At 35.4% G+C, this 16,996-nt stretch overlaps 1 protein-coding gene across 1 annotated transcript in view; it reads left to right on the forward strand.

Moving 5' to 3' along the window:
* ATP13A4 (ATPase 13A4) overlaps positions 1–16,996 on the forward strand; it is a 124,756-nt gene that overhangs the window by 51,967 nt on the left and 55,793 nt on the right. The window contains exons 7-11 of the mRNA XM_033090237.1: positions 641–775; positions 4,541–4,610; positions 12,805–12,939; positions 15,528–15,698; positions 16,552–16,709. Coding sequence (XP_032946128.1) covers positions 641–775; positions 4,541–4,610; positions 12,805–12,939; positions 15,528–15,698; positions 16,552–16,709 — 669 coding nt within the window. The remainder of the gene's footprint in view (positions 1–640; positions 776–4,540; positions 4,611–12,804; positions 12,940–15,527; positions 15,699–16,551; positions 16,710–16,996) is intronic.

A 16,996-nucleotide genomic window follows, 5' to 3' on the forward strand; every position in this document is an offset into this window, starting at 1 on the left:
TACAGCTTACCTCTTCCAGCTTAGCTCTCATGAGAAAATGTAGTCTTCAACTCATCCATTAATCTAAAAGTACTTTAATGGCTTCAAATATGGCAGCTATTATGTCACAGAGAATAGACTGGAAAACATTTTAACTTTATAAACCTGAGCTAATACTTCACCCTCCTGAAGGCCAGTCAGCTGGACATGATAATATCTACTCCTTACACAACTGTTGTAAGGATCAACATGAGGATACTTAAGACACTACTTTATAAATTATAAGACGTAGCAGTGATTAAAAGTAGGTGCTCTAGGGCCAGATTGCATGGGCTCAAGTCCTGGTCTGTGACAGTCACAGCTGTGTGAATGTGGGCAAGTTTCTCAAGATCTAAGTTTCAGTTTCTTCATCTTTACATTGGAGATAAGTAATGACGCGTGGTTAATAAGGTGATTAAGGGAAATAAATAAGTCAATTCACGTGAAGTTACTTTGTGCAGTGTCTGGCACAAAACAATTGCTGAATAAATGTAAGAAGAATGTTGTGTGGGACGATTTATGTTATAGAGATAGATGATCATGAAAACAAGTAAGTCAATGAATAGCTAAGTATGAAACCTAAATATCTCCCTTGTCTGCCTGTTTTTATATCTGCTAACAGGTTTTAAATCCATTTTACATATTCCAACTCTTCAGTGTCTGTCTGTGGTTTAGTGAAGACTATAAGGAATATGCCTGTGCTATCATAATCATGTCCATCGTTTCCATAGCTTTGACAGTATATGATCTCAGAGAGGTAAGTTTTCCCACCAATCTTATGGTCTCAGAAAGAGAGCAGTGAATTGAAATTTTGTCAGAAAGGAGAATCAGGAAATAGTCATTGCCCATTCCATAATAAATGAGACCAAGTTTGTAAATGTCTGATGCTCAACAACTGTTAGTCCTTTTCCTTGTCTCACATCCCAATTCCTAACCTTTCAAGTTATTTTCCCCCCTCTTTAGCTAATGCATGCTGATTAGCCAGAAGAATATGCACATATTTATAAGTTGTGATTAAGTGGAAAAAAAAATACACCCAGAGAATAGCGATGAATCTGGAACATGGTGGGAGAGGGGTGGAAGGTGGAGGAGTCTCTGTATAATATTAACTCCTTTGCTCTTTATGTTTGGTTCACACTTATTAGTCAAAGCCCCAATCCAACTCTTGGCTTTCTGTATGCCTACTCAGGGTTCTAAGTGCTGGCAGGAAATCACATAGAACACATTGGTTGATTGCACTATAAACCATGAGTGCCAACTTCATCTGGGCAAGCTTTCTATATGTCTCTGGTCAACACACGCTCCAGTTCTCTGAAATGAAGGTTTTTAAACCATATCTCTCTTCAAGTTTCTGAGATGCCCAACTGCCCATATTCCACTTTTTGTTTTACAAGGATAGAAACCATAAAACAGGAATTTGCTGAACTTTCCAACAGCCAAATGACTCTTGTCTCCACTCCCTCCTGCCCTGACCTCTCATTACGGAGGAAGACATGCCCTCTGCCTGTCTAGAGACAGTGTCCTCTCCAGCCTTCTCAAAGTGCTGATTCTGTCATCGAATGACCCCTTCGTGCTCCCTCTCCACGAGAGCCATCTCATCAGCACTTAAACATGCTCAAGCTTCTCTCAACTTAACAAACAAACACAACAAAACCCTCAAATGAAACAATCCCTTCTCTTGACCATGCTTCTATCTTCAGCTACTGCTCTACCTCTCTACTTCCTTTTACAGCAAAACTTCTTGAGTTCTTTATGCACACTGTCACCATTTACTCATCTCCCTCTCACTTCTCACCTATACTGATCTGGGTTCCTCTCTCATGACTCCATTTAAACAACTCTTGTTAAGGTCACCACTATGCCCTTAAGGACCATAGATAATTTAAAAATTTTAAAAGTTCTTTTTTTTTAAGTAGCTAGTTTTTTCTTAATATAAGGAGTAATATCTGGACATGATAAAAACATTTTCAAACAGAATAAAACAGTGTAAATAAAAAGTAAATATCCCTCCTCCTTTCGTTCTCCCAGTGTCCAGGTTTTCTTTCAAGAGGCATCTACTGGGACCAGACATTCTATATACTTTCAGAAATATTAAACACATATGCATTAATTTGTTTTACACAAATGAAAGTACATTATGTACATTGTTTGCACTTGCATTTTTCACCTAATATATCTTGAATATTTTTCTCTAGGTATACCATAATTTTAAAACCAGTCTTATAATGATGATATTAGGTTGTTTCTAGTCTTTTGCTATTAAAACAATGCTGCTATTGTGATTCTTGCACATAACTAGTATATCTTTTCACACATCCACATATATGGGTGTTTATAAATATGTGTGGATACCAAAAAAATGCATACACATTTTAAGAGATGGATGTTATCTTAAAATGTGTGTACATGCTTTTGGTACACTTGGTATATAAATTACAAGCATATGATTTATGTTGCATATAAATGCATATGTACAAAACAGGTACATATGTGTATGCTTATATATATCTACATTGATATGGAGATATAAAATTTCTATAGTTGAAATTATTTAATCATGAGCTAGGTATATTATTTTAGTAAATGTTATCCAAATGCCACTCAAACAAGTAATACCAATTTACACTCCTCCCAAGAGTAGATGAGTATTTGTTTTCCTTATCTTTGCCAATATAAGCAAAAATAGAATCTCATAACTTTAATAGCATGTTTGCCATTATGAGTCGAGCACTTGCTCATATTTTAAGCTATTTGCATTTCTTTTACTATGAACTGTATTCCCGTACTTCATTAATTTTTACTGGATTGTTGATGTTTTGCTTGCTGATTTTATGGTTCCCCTTCCCACAGTGGACACTTTTATTTCCAGTGCAGATTTCACTAAAACTCTCAGTTGCATTTGACACAGTTAATGCCTCCAGTGTTTCTTTTTGAAGTACTCTTTCCTTTTGGCTTCAGTGACAACACATGCTCCATTCTCTCTAGTTGCATTTTTCCATTCTCATTTATAATTCATCCTCCTCCACTTGGCCAGTTTTTAAAATGGGTGTCTCACATCAAAACAATATGACAATGTATACAGTGCATATTCCATCTTGTACACCAGGTATGCTCTATCCTCCTCTCTCTCTCCACTTTTTCAGCCACTTTTATTAGTTTCTTGTGCATTTTTCCAAAAAAAAATAATTGTAGGAAATTCAAGAAAATACAAATACATGCATTTTGTTTTATTTTTTCTTGTGTAAAATGAAGCATAATTGCATAATTTTCTACCTAGCTTTATTATTATTAACAATAATATGTCCTGAGTCATTCCATATAAGTATACTGGGAGATTCTTCATTATTTTTATGGTTGCATATACCAATGACTTCCAAATTCATATGCTAATGATTTTCAAATATATATATATCTTAAGTCCATATATCTCTTTTGAATTCCAGACTCTTAGATCGCACACCATATTTGAGTCAATGATCCTTCTACAGGGAAGATTTCTATTGCTTCCATTGGCTATACATACTCCAAAAGCACCTTATTTTTTTTCTTATCATTACTGATTTTATATATATATATGTATGATTATTTTAGTAAATGTATTTCTCCTGATAGTTTGTAAATTCCTTGATGGTAAGGACCATATTTTTGTTGTTGTTGTTAACCATTCAATCTCCACTTGTTACCATAGTCCTGGACACATAAAAGTTGTTCAGTAATTGTTGAGTGAATACATAAATGAATAAAAGAATGAGTTAATAGCAGAACACTGTCTTTGACCTTATCTATTCTATTAATCAATGTTAGGACATATTAATCAGATTTGTAAATGATTTGAAACTAGGAGATTTAGGAAGTGTCTTAAATGACAAAATCAGAATAAAAAAACAAACACACTAAAAGATGGGGATCTTTAACACCTTAGAACCAGATAGAAGGTCTTACACACTAAGTTTCCTAATAAATGTGGAATCCTAATAAATGTGGAAGTATATATAATTTTATTATATTTTTCTTTTGTTTCCTCTTATTGATTCACTCTTAATGTCCCATGTATTTAATATATTAGAACAATAAATTCTACAAGTAAATAGTAGGGACCATAAAACTCCTTAAAAACTTATAGATTAAGAATGCTGATATGGGATATCCCCAAACTAAAATAATTCTTATTTCTTGAAGATATTTAGGTACAAATATATATCTTGATTAAAGTTCTTGATTTTACTGATCTACTTAAAGAACTAACACAAATTTATGGTTATCAAAAACTCTTTTGAGTGGAAGAGCATGGTGGGAAATTCCTTTCTAAATAATATATACTCTTATTGCTGAGTGAAGACTGTAAGTTGGATGCTTTTATAATCAAGTAATAAGCTTGTTTGTAGCCAGTCTTGTTTTTAACTAGTACATTCAGTTGGCAACAAGACAGTGCTCCATATTTAAAGAAGGCTAGCACTTTACTGAATAATACCTGGGACCTCCTCAAAAACATAACCCTTTTTCTATTTTCCCTCCTTTTCAGCAATCTGTAAAACTCCATGGTCTAGTTGAGTCACATAATAGCATTACAGTCTCTGTATGTGGGAGAAAAGGTAAGTCCCATTATTTTATTTTATTTTTATTTTTAACTAACTTATTTTGATTGGAACATTTAATCCATTTACATTTAAAGTGATATTGATGGGTACACATATAGTTATTACCATTTTATTATTCATATTTTTATTTTTATTTATTTATTTTTTTCCTCTTAAAGAAGTCCCTCTAACATACCATGTAATGCTGGTTTGGTGAACTCCTTTAGCTTTTTCTTGTCTGGGAAGCTCTTTATCTCTCCTCCAATTTTAAATGATAGCCTTGCTGGATAGAGTACTCTTGGTTATAGGTCCTTGCTTTTCATCACTTTGAATATTTTGTGCCAGTTCTTCTGGCCTGCAAAGTTTCTGCCAAGTTGAGCAACCAGCTGACAGTCTTTGGGAGCTCCCTTGTACGTAACTAGTTACTTTTCCTTTGCTGCTTTTAGGATTCTCTCTTTGTCTTTAAACTTTGCCAATGATATGGTTTCTGTGTTCTTTTATTTTTTTATGCTTACTATTTCTGTTGAAATTCTCACTAAGTTCCTTGAGTATCCTTATAACCAGTATTTTGAACTCTGTCCCTGATAGGTTGCTTGCCTCCATTTCACTTAATTATTTTTTTCTGGAGTTTTCTACTGTTCTTTCATTTGGGACATGTTTCTTTGTTTTCTCATCTGGGCAGCCTCTCTTTGCTCATGTCTGTGTATTAGGTAGACCTCCTATGTCTCTCAGTCTTTGCCAGCTGGTCTTATATAGTAGGTGTCCTTTGTGACCCAGGGACGCAGTCTCCCTGATACCCCGTTGTGTGTGCCCTCCTGTTGTAGCTGAGCCTTGACTGCTGTCGGCACATCAGTGGGTGGGATTGACTTTCAGGGTGACCGGCTGTGAGGATTGGCCATCCCTGCAGTGCATGAGCTGCTGTGTGTGGGATGAATCCAAAGAGTGGGATTCACCCCAGTGAGCTCATGTGCCTGTTGAGACCACCCTTTGGGTGTGCCACTTGTGGAGCTAATAGTGGTCTGAAGCCAGCCTCTAGGTGTATTGGTTCCAAGGTCTCTTGGGAGGGGTTCTCATGCAGGCCAAGTTCAGCTGCTGTCTATGATCAGCCCGGTGCGACCTGGTAGGAGCTACAAAGTGATCTGTGGTTGGTCGCTGCCTGTGCTAGACCTAGAGGCATGTGGGAGAAGCCATGCTGTGAACAGAGGCTAACTGTCACCAGTACTGGGCCTGGGACAGCTCAGCACAAGGCCCAGGGCTGTAAATCCCATTGTTTTAGATCTATGGGTTGTCCATATGGAATCAGAAAAAAGATTTAAGTTGCATTTCTAATTGTTCCAACTACTCTCATCTTCATATGCATCTTTTCCTGTGTATTAAAGAGATGAGAAACTTGAGATCACATTTAAAGTGAATAATTTCATAGTTTTGACATACACATACCTGTGAAAATCACCACAATAAAGATAATGACTATCCATTACCCTAAAAGTTACCTGGTGCCTGTTTGTAATCTTCCCTCTCAACTTTATTCTACCCATCCCCAGTTTTTATGTTTAGAATTTTACATAAATGGTATTATATAGTACAGTATACATATTTTGTCTTTCATAATATATTTCAGATTAATTTTAGTGGGATCAAAGTTTATAAATATTTTGAAATTCATCTATTTTGTTAAGTATATCAATAGTTCATTGTATTCCTGAGTATAATCCCATTGTATGGATTTGTCCATCTACTCACCAGTTGATGGAAATTTAGGTTGTTTCTAGTTTGGGCTCTTACAGATAATGCCACTATGAACATTTGGATTTAAGTCTTTGTATAGACATACACTTTCATTTCTTATCAGAAAATAACTAACTGTGGAATGGCTAGGTCATACAGTAGAAAAATGTTTAACTTTTAAAAAAAGCACCAAACTGTTTCCAAAATGGTTCTACCATTTTACATCCTCACCAGTGTACAAGAGTTTCAGTTGCTCCACATTCTTGCCCACACTTGATGTGGTCAGTCTTTTTCATTTAAGAGGTGTGTGATTATATCATTTTTTTCAATTTGCATTTTCTTAATGACTAATGACATCAGACATCTTTTTAAGTGCCTGTTCAAATCTTTTATTAGATTGTTTTCTTGTTATTAAATTTTGAAAGTTCTTTCTATATCCTTAATACAAATCCTTTATCAGATATGATTTGCAAATATTTTCCTTCAGTCTATAACTTATCATTTCATTGTCTTCACAGTAAGTTTGAAGGGCAGATTTTTTATTTTTGTTAAAGGCCAATTTATCAATTTTTCTTTTGTGGATCATGCTTTTTGTGTCATATCTAAGACATCTTTGTATAATCCAAAGTCATCAAGATTTCCTATATTGTCTTTTAGAAGTTTTACAGTTTTAGGTTTTACATTTAGGTCTATAATGTATTTTGAGTTTTTTTAAAATTGAAGTTTATTTTTGGCAAATAGATATCCAAATGTTTTGGCAAATAGATATCCAAATAGATAGCCATTTGTTGAAAAGACTACCTTTTTTCCCCACCAAATTGTCTTTGTAGCTTTGTTAAAAATCAGTTGCTTATACCTGGGTGGAGCTATTTCTGGCCTTCCTATTCTATTCTATTGATCTATTTGCCTGCCTTTATACCAATGCCACACAATGTAGCTTTATAATAAGTCCTGAAATAAGATATTTGTCCTCCAGCTTTGTTCTTTTTCAGAGTTGTTTTGGCAATATTAGACCCTTTGCATTTCCTTATGACTTTTAGAATGAACCTGTCAATTGTATTGAATCTATAAATCAATTTGTGGAAAATTGACATATTAACAAATTTGATCTTGTGACCCATAGACATGGTATATCTCTCCATTTATTTAGGTCTTCTTTGATTTCTCTTAGTACTGTTTTGCAGGTTTCAATGAATGGTCTTTCACAATCTTTCTCAGAGTTATTCCTAAGTATTTCATATTTTGATGCTATTGTAAATGATATTTTTAAATGTAAATGTCCAATTGTTCATTTGCTAGTAGTTCCCTCATATACATGTGTTGATTACTAATCTGCTGAATGCTAAAGGGGGAGCCTCTTCAGGTCTTTGTAGTTCTCCCTTTGTTCAGTTGTCTCTTTTCCAGTACTGTGTTCTGTGAACTCAAGCCGCCTTAATCACCACAGATTCTCATCTCTGTACTGAACTCAGGGAGTCCTCTGAACTTTATCTGGGTTACCCCTCATGCCATAGCAGTCTGGAAACACTCAAAAGGCAGTAAGCTGAGCAACTGTAGGCCACCTTCATTTATTTCCCATTTCTTTTATTGCTTACGTTCAGTGTCCAAAAACCATTGTTTCATATATTTTGTATGATTTTTGTTCTTTTTTTCAGGTGGATAGACAAATCTGGTCATTTTTGTTACATCTTAGCTAGTAGTGAAGCTTCATCTTTTAAAAATGTTCTGGTCATCTTCTTGTCTTAACTTTTTATGATGAAACATTTTGAACATATATAACAATTGGAAACTATGATAATGAAACCCTACGTACTTATCACTCAGATTCACTGATTAGTAACTCACCAAATCTTTTTTTTCATCTGTTCTACTTCCTCCCTCACCTTGGATTATTTTTGAACTATTCCAAATGCCATATCATTTCTTTCAAAAAAATTTCAGTGTAAATCAAAAAGATAAAGATTTCTTTTTAATTCTTTTATCACATCTAAAAAAACCCCTCATAATTTAAAAAAATCATCAGTTATACAGGCAGTGTTAAAAATTTATCAATTGAATGACAAGTGTGTTTATGTGACTATATAGATATAGATGTAGATATATATATATATATATATATATATATATACAATATATATGATATATAATACATAAGTGTTCAAATCAGAATCCAAATAAAGTCCATATACTATAATTGACTGATAAGTCTCAAATTTATTTTAATTGACACATTCCCTGCTCCATATCTTATTTTTTCCTTGCAAATTTTTTGTTGAAGAAAGTAAGTGGTTCATCCTATGGTTTCTGAAGTTTAGATGATGTTAACTGCGTACTCATGGAGTTGTTGGACATCATTTTCTATTCCTTGTACTTCTTATAAATTGATAGCTAGATCTGAGGCTTGAGTATTGGCAAGAATACTTCTTAATATTTGATTGTCTTCTTTGTGTTATATTAGCAAACATAAAATGCTGGTGACCTAGATTTATTATTTCATTAGGAGTTTCAAATTTCTACTTCTATCATGCCATCTTCATATATGAAATGGAATATTTCTGCAAAGAGAAATACCCCTCCTCAACTACTATTGATTATCCAGATATTCACTTTGTTTAAGAAAGGATAAAAAAAATCAGGCTATTTCTCTTTATCTACCAGCTTTCAAAATAATGAATTGATCCTCTAGTATTTTCCGAAAGATTTTTTAGTGTTGTTGTGGATGTATAATGTTAAACCTGGTTGGTACATTTCTATCCATTGCAGTTTTTATTCTTATTCTTGTTCATGTAACTTCATTTTTGGCCATTCAGAGCATCTTTTGATTGGCCCCTGAGTTCTTTTGACATGCCTCCAGTAGTCTTTGAACGTTTCTGATATGGCAAGGTATTTCAGACTGATCTTGGACAATTCCTGCTCCAAATCGAAATACATTCATTTTTCCAAAGAGCTATTCTGTATGGTACTTAGAGACATCAATCAGAACATTAGGAGTGCTCATTTCTATGGTATTACTGTTTCTACGCCCTTTCAGAAGACATAACTAGGAAATAATATTTTCAAAATAAAATACATTATGAGTTCATATTGACATTTCCAATTCAAGTTGAGAACTATTGGCTTTTTGTTTGACTTTGTTGATTGTACTTCGGCCTGTCCATACCAAAAATCTTGATTCTCAATTACAGTAACAAATAACTCATTTGCTTTATCCCATTATTTACAATAATCTCAGAATAACAAACCAACACATCAGCAACAATATGATTCCTGATTTTTTTTTTTTTTTTTTAGAGTTCTTCTTTTCTCGTTTGTGATATACCATTAAGGATATACAGTCAAGTTATACTTTTTTAAAAAAAATCATGTCTTAAAGTCACTCAAAGTAGTTCTTTTGTGTATGGTTATGCCAACAACATGATAGGTTATCTCATTCATTTTACTTTAGACTTTACTGTTAGTTTTTCAAATTTATATTTGTATTAGTTTGTGTAGATATTATAAAATATCTACATGGTTTGAAAGTTAAATCTGTAAAACAGCAGACATTCAGGTGATTCTAGTTCCGCTCCCTCTTCTCCCTACCTTGTGTACTCATTCTCTCTATAGTTATCATTTTTGTTTGTTTTTGGTTTATTCTTAAATTTAAAAATACAAATTATATTTAATATTCATAACTATGTGGTCTATTTACAGAATAGGACACATATTAATACTTCTGTTTTTAAGATAACACACACTTAACTTATATTTCCTGGTGCATTTTAAAGCATTTTACATGCTTAACTATGTTTCCCAGGGATGCCTTCATAGCAGAATATGTGTATAAGGATGTTCTTCATTTATTATTTCAGCTGTATAGCACTGTTTTGTGTGGAGGAAACATTGTTTACTCAATCAGTTCTCTATTGAAGGATTAATTTTTAGTCTGTTACTATTACAAATAGTGCTATAATAAAACAACTTGTGCATATGTCTTTTCATACTTTTTGCCAGTCTATCTTGGTATAGATTTTGAGAGGTAAAATTGCCGAGTTAAGGAATAAATGCATTTGTACTTTTGAAAGGTAGATATTGTCAAATTTCTTTCCTTAGACATTGTACCAGTTTGTATTTGCACCAGAAATGGGTGAAAGTCTTGTTTCCTCCTGGCCTTGCCAACAGAATATGCTGGCAAACTTTTATATTTTTTCCATTCAGATAGGTGAGCAATGTTATCTTATGTATATTTCTTTTTTCCTTTCTTTTTTTTTAAATAAATAATTTAAAACTTACATAGTTGTTGCCAGAAGAGGTCAGATAATTGTTTTTCCTGAGTCATTTGAGAATAAGTTGCTGATACGATGTGGCTCCATGACCCTCACATACTTTAGTGTATATTTCTTAAAGACAAGGGTATTCTTCTATATAAATGACTGAGCATACATTAATATCAGAAAGGGATATTCTCATATTAATTCCAATTAATGCCCAGACCCATTCATATTTCACCAATTGTCTCAATTATGTTTTTTTATAGGGAAGGATCCAGGATCACACCATACTGTTCTTTGTCATGCATCTTTAATTTTCTTCAATCTTTCCTTGACTTTCATGACCTTGACTCTTTTGACTCTAGTTATTTTGTAGAATGTTTCTCAATTTGGATTTGTTTGATGTCCCCTCTTAGTTAAAATCAGGTTATGCATTTTTAGCTCAAATGTCACACAAGTTGAGACTGTGTTCTCACTGCTTCCTCTCAGGTGGTACATAATTTAAATTTGTCCTATTACTGGTGATGTTAACTTGAATTACTTAATTAAATGGTGTCTGCCAGGTTTCTCTATTGTAAATTTACATTTTTCTCTTTGTAATTGGTAGTTATTTTGTTAAGAGATACTTTGAAACTATATAAATGAATCATCCTCAACAAATTTTCACCCACTAGTTTTAGTATCCATTGATGTTTCTTGGCTAAATTAATTATTGCGTTGATAGTTGCCAAATGGTGATTTTCTAATTTTATCTTTCCTTCTACATTAATGAATTGCCATTTACTATAAGGAAAAGCTATTTTTTCTCCTCATTTATTTTTTCATTTACTTATGTCATTATGGACTCATGAATTCCTATTTTATATGATAGGTTATAGTTCATTATTATCATAATTTACTATGATGTTCAAATTGTTATAGATTTACACAGCAAGAGCCCTTTGAGTTGGCTTTGATATCTTCGTGATTTGTCCCCATCATTCCTTGAATACTTCCTTACTTAATGGCTAGCAGAATATTCTAGCTTATATTATACTTTTCTTGGTCCAGCTTTATAATCAGCCTTTTCTTTAGGAACCTAGATTCTTTTGTGGGGGGAAATGGAATATAGAAACCAAACTTTGTAGGATATGCACATTTTTATTGGTGTTTCACTGCTCCCAGGCCCTCTCAGAGAAGAGAATTAGAAAATATATGTATCAAAAACAAGCAGGCAAATATATATATATACATACATACATACATATATGTGTATATATGTATATATATATACACTCATGTATACATATATACATATATAATATATACATATAAAATATATGCATGTATACATATATATTCTTAAATACATACACATTTACATCTATATTATTTGTCTGTCTATTGAAAACCATCAATTTATATTGTTGTCTCCAATTCTAATCCAATACCACAAAGTTCATTCCAGTTTCATTTTTATTTATATTTGTAACTTCCTTTCTTCAATGAGGAACCTGACGCCCACTAATCTCATTATGTCTACTCATGTATCAATCCTATCTGGATATAACCCATCATCCATCACTGCTGATGCCCCCCTCCTTCCCCACCCCCCACTCCCATGTAGATACCTTTTCACCTTTTTCACTCTGCTCGGACTCCAACATTCCACACAAGGCCAATGCCACCATGGGAGTCCTTCTCTCCCTCCTTGGGTTTGACACCTTGCACTCAGTCAGGTAAACACCTGTCCATCTTCCTTAGGCTCAAATACCCACAGTGGGCTGCCACCCCCACCCCACCTCACCCAGCCCCCGGCATGGATACCTGTTCATGGATATCTTGCAATCTATGTGTGTGTGTGTGTGTGCGTGTGTGTGTGTGTGTGTGTGTGTGTGTGTGTATGAACTATCTGTTAACATCTCTAGCAATTTTGCTATACATTCATTTGCTACATCTCTTTTTTTAGGAACTCTATATATTAGGAGTATTAATCTTTGTCTATAGTGTAAGTTTCAAACATATTTTCTGACTTTGTCATTAGATTTTTTTTCTTTCTTATTTATTTATTTTTGCCACACAAAGTTTTTTTTTAATTATTATTTTATGTAACTGAATTTATTACTTGTTTTCTTATTGTTTCTGGATTTTGAATCAATGTTGTGCCCTGATTGATTTTTAATTGATTTCCTGTTTAGGTAGATGTGTTTTTGTGAGAAAAAAACTGACTCAACTCTGTCTTCTCACACTTTCAGCTGGTGTCCAAGAGCTGGAATCACGCTTCCTGGTCCCTGGAGATCTATTAATTTTGTCAGGGAACAAGGTGCAGATGCCATGTGATGCTGTTCTGATTGATGGCAGTTGTGTGGTGGATGAAGGCATGCTGACAGGTGCGGTTCTATCTCACAGCTTACAGCCTCTGCTGGCTCTCCCAGACTCCTCTTCTCCCAGAATGACAATGGCAAAGCTTGGCACTGCTATAGAACTTTCCTGTTCCCACAAATCTTACTAACAGTCCTGCCCTGGTTCTATCTGAGAGTTCAAATCAAAGCTGTTTTCTGTGTGCTAAGTTTCATACAGTCGTGACTTTTTGAGTATTTAGCTTTTCCTTCTTGAACAAAGCGTTATTACAACCCTGTCATTTTATCCTAAATTATAGAGGTCATTAGATGTTTCAGAATCATCTATGGCTTTTATGTTTAGTATTTTTATATAAAATATGTCTTCAGGTAAATTTGGAGGGTTTGAAACATTTATTTTTTATTTTTTTATTGTGAAATACTGGGGAACAGTGTCTTTTTCCAGGACCCATCAGCTCCACATCAAGTCATTGTTTTCAATCTAGTTGTGGAGGGCGCAGCTCACTGGCATATATGGGAATCGAACCAGTGTCCTTGGTATTATGAGCCCCATGCTCTAACCACTGAGCCAACCAGCTGGCCCAGGTTTGAAAACATTTAAGGACATCTCGAAATCCAGACATCAAGCTCTTCATATCTTGCTTTGAAAATGTTGAAAAGTGCAGGATTTGGCAAATCTGTTATTTTCAAAATACACACTGGTTATTTTGAACTAACTATATTTCATTTTTAAATAGCATGTCGAAGCTGGGAGGGACCTTAGAGGTCATCGCATCTCATAGATATGGAAACTGAGGTCCAGAAAGAAGTGACTTGTTCAAGGTCACAGTGCTTTGAGTATTCATTTATACATGCATTTATGAGGAGATGGTGTGCCAATATTTCTGTAAGATAAAGAAGAGTCATAAAGTCTTTTTTCAGAGATGGAACAGAAGGCTGTGAATACACAGTGATGTACGGTGGTTCCATTTGCAGTCCAAATCAAATCCATTTTTCTTGGGCAGACCACAAAGGCATGAAATGAAAACATAAACGCACATCTCTTTTCCTATGTGAACTTAACAACACAAACAAAAAAACTAAAGAAAGCACGGCAGGTCTGGTTCCTTCCTCTAAAGAATCCATAGATTTATAAAATTCCTTAGTGCTGGGACTTTTGTAATGCCAAATACGGGTACCGTTTTCATAATGAAAGTGGCCCAAGTGTACCGGAACATATGTCTGACTTTATACTGCCCACTCTGCAAAGACCAGTGGAAGGCTTTGCAAGCTTTGATCTTCAGAACAGGCCATAGCTACTTTCACAACTTCATTTACCACCTGTATTAGCATTTCAACCCTCTGCAACCTGCTCTTCGTCCTGCACTGGCAAAAGTCGCTAATATCCCAATTGCCAAATCCGATGGATTATTCAAATTTTTTGATTGGCCTCTCTGCTCTTTTTGACTATTGTCTCCATCTGCTCCTTCTAAAAACTCTCCTTTCCTCAACTTTCCAAGACAATGCTGTCTCTCCAAGTTCTTCTACCACCAACCGCACAGTTCAGCTTCCTGTGCTGTTCCTCTCCTTCCATCTCCTTGGTTGTTGCTCCTTCTCAGGGCTATGTCCTGGTCTTTTTCTCTTTTCACCCAAGCAATCTTGTCTCTTTTCATTGCCTTAATTATCATCTATAAGGTGATTAACTCTGACTAAACACATCTGGTCAAACCTCTCTCCTGAGCTCCAGACCCAAATAGATTTCTAACTGGCTACATGGCATCTCAGCATGGTATTCCACAAGGCACCTCTAGCTCACAGTGACCAAAAGGCAACTCTTCCTTCTACTTCTTCTCACTATATTGATAACTAATGCCACGCTATGCTCATTCTCCCAAGTCAGAAACTAGGAAGCCACTTTTAATTCCTCTGTCCCAATAATCCGCCAATATAAAAATCTTCTGTAAATTTTGTGGATTTTTACTTCCTTATTCCTCAAATCCAGCAGTTCCTTTCTACTCCCACTGCCAGCTGCCATAGTTCAGACTTCATCTGCTCCACTGGGAACTCTTGTGACCAGTTACCAATTGGATGTCCAGCCTCTAACCTCGCTAGGCTTTAATTCATTCCCTGTGCTGCAGACAGAGTGCACTCTTATACATAAATATGATACACTCTCCTGAATGCAACAGCTAAACATTTCCCCGTCCACCTTCTGCCACTAGTGCCAAGAGAAAAACATTTAAACACTGAAACATATGCACTTAAGGCCCTCCATGCTTTGGCTCGTACATAGCTCTCATAGCCTTTCTTCCCAACACCCCACAGCAAGACTGCACAACTTGCTATTCCCTACGTGGTTATTTTCAGCCTATTTTAGCATCCATGTTTGATTTTACAATACTCATATTATGTATAGTGTGGCATTATCCTTATTTATTTACATGTCTGTGTCCTTCTCTGGACAATGAACCTGTTTAAAATAAGAACTATGTTTCTCCTTGTATTCACAATACTGAGGGTTGTCCCTGACACAGGGCAGGCTCACAAATAAACATTGACCATATAATAAGTGAGTGTATATATGATTTAAATGAGTGGAGGCATCCCACCTCATAAAATGAGATGGTTATTTTCTGTAGGAGAAAGTATTCCAGTCACTAAAACTCCATTACCCAAGATGGATAGCTCTGTGCCCTGGAAAACACAGAGTGAAGCGGATTACAAACAGCACGTCCTCTTCTGTGGAACAGAGGTTATCCAGTCCAGGGGAGCTTGCTCCGGACCCGCGAGAGCGGTGGTACTGCAGACTGGTTAGTTAGCATCAATTACTTCATTTTGTTATTTTAATGAAAAATTTTTGTTCAGTTTGTCTAGTGTCTTAAATTTATTAGGTAAGGAGCACTCTTTAGATAACAAATCAAATATATTAAATCTGCGTATTTTAAATCTGGTTTTGAACTGCGGTATATGCCTTTTAAAAATAATAATATTAATGACAATAATTACTATTTGTGTGCTTTGTAGTTTACAAAATATTTGTACATATCACACCAGCAGAACAAAGATGCCTGCTGTTCCTCCTTTGTACATTAGTAGTCTGGGGTCCACACAATTCAAGTGAAATTTAACAAGTCATACAGCCAGTAACTGACAGAGCTGGACCTAACCCCGGCTCTAACCCCAAATCCCAAGTTCCTTCTAGGAAGGGCTAGTAAATGAAAACTGGACACTGAGAAGTATTAGAAATTGAGTGCACAAGTATCTACTGAGGCATTTAATTTACATTCAAGTGACCTCAGTATGTATGTGTGTGTATGTGTCTGTGTGTGTGGGTGTAGGTGCAGCTGCGTGCACGCTCATGAGTCATTTCCTTAAAATGAACCTATATTTGGAAAAGCTGTGCTCTGCCCGCAGTCGAGTCCTCTTCTATGTCTGGGATGCACCGAAATTGAAATTAGAGCAAGGAAGGCCAGAGAGTAATAGGCTCTGAAATAGACATTTCCATTGTCACCTTTAGGTGTTTTCCCAGTTATCCTTTAATTGTATTTAGGTCTAAACACTTTAAATATCTCTAGAGAAAACAAAGGCAATGTTGAGGTTTAGGAGAGCACTACAGTAGGATTTGTCACCCTGAGAGGGTGCGCTGTGTGTTTGCCTTTTCAGGATTCAACACTGCAAAGGGGGACCTCGTGAGATCCATTCTCTATCCGAAGCCGATGAATTTCAAGCTGTACAGGGATGCCATCAGGTTCCTCCTGTGCCTCGTAGGGATAGCCACCATCGGGATGATCTACACTTTGTGTGTCTACGTGCTCAGTGGGGTAAGCTGCTTTTGTTCTTTTACCACATGCACACATACATTCATCTTGACGTATTTTATACTCTAGATGCTGACATCAATCTAAGGAGTGGTTTATAAATCTGGAAAACAAAGCCAAACACTGAAACTTGCCTCTATACGCCCAGCTCTCCAATATAAGCAATTCATCAACAAGTTCCATAGTAACAGTTAGACCTAGTGGGATAAAACTTTGTTTGTTGAGTTTGTGGAAGAAGTCAGAGGGGGTCTCCCAGGCACCTTCCACTGTTTTTTTCCAATTAAAGTGAA

The sequence above is a fragment of the Rhinolophus ferrumequinum genome, chromosome 2 (assembly GCF_004115265.2).
Source record: "Rhinolophus ferrumequinum isolate MPI-CBG mRhiFer1 chromosome 2, mRhiFer1_v1.p, whole genome shotgun sequence".
Lineage (NCBI taxonomy): Eukaryota > Metazoa > Chordata > Mammalia > Chiroptera > Rhinolophidae > Rhinolophus > Rhinolophus ferrumequinum.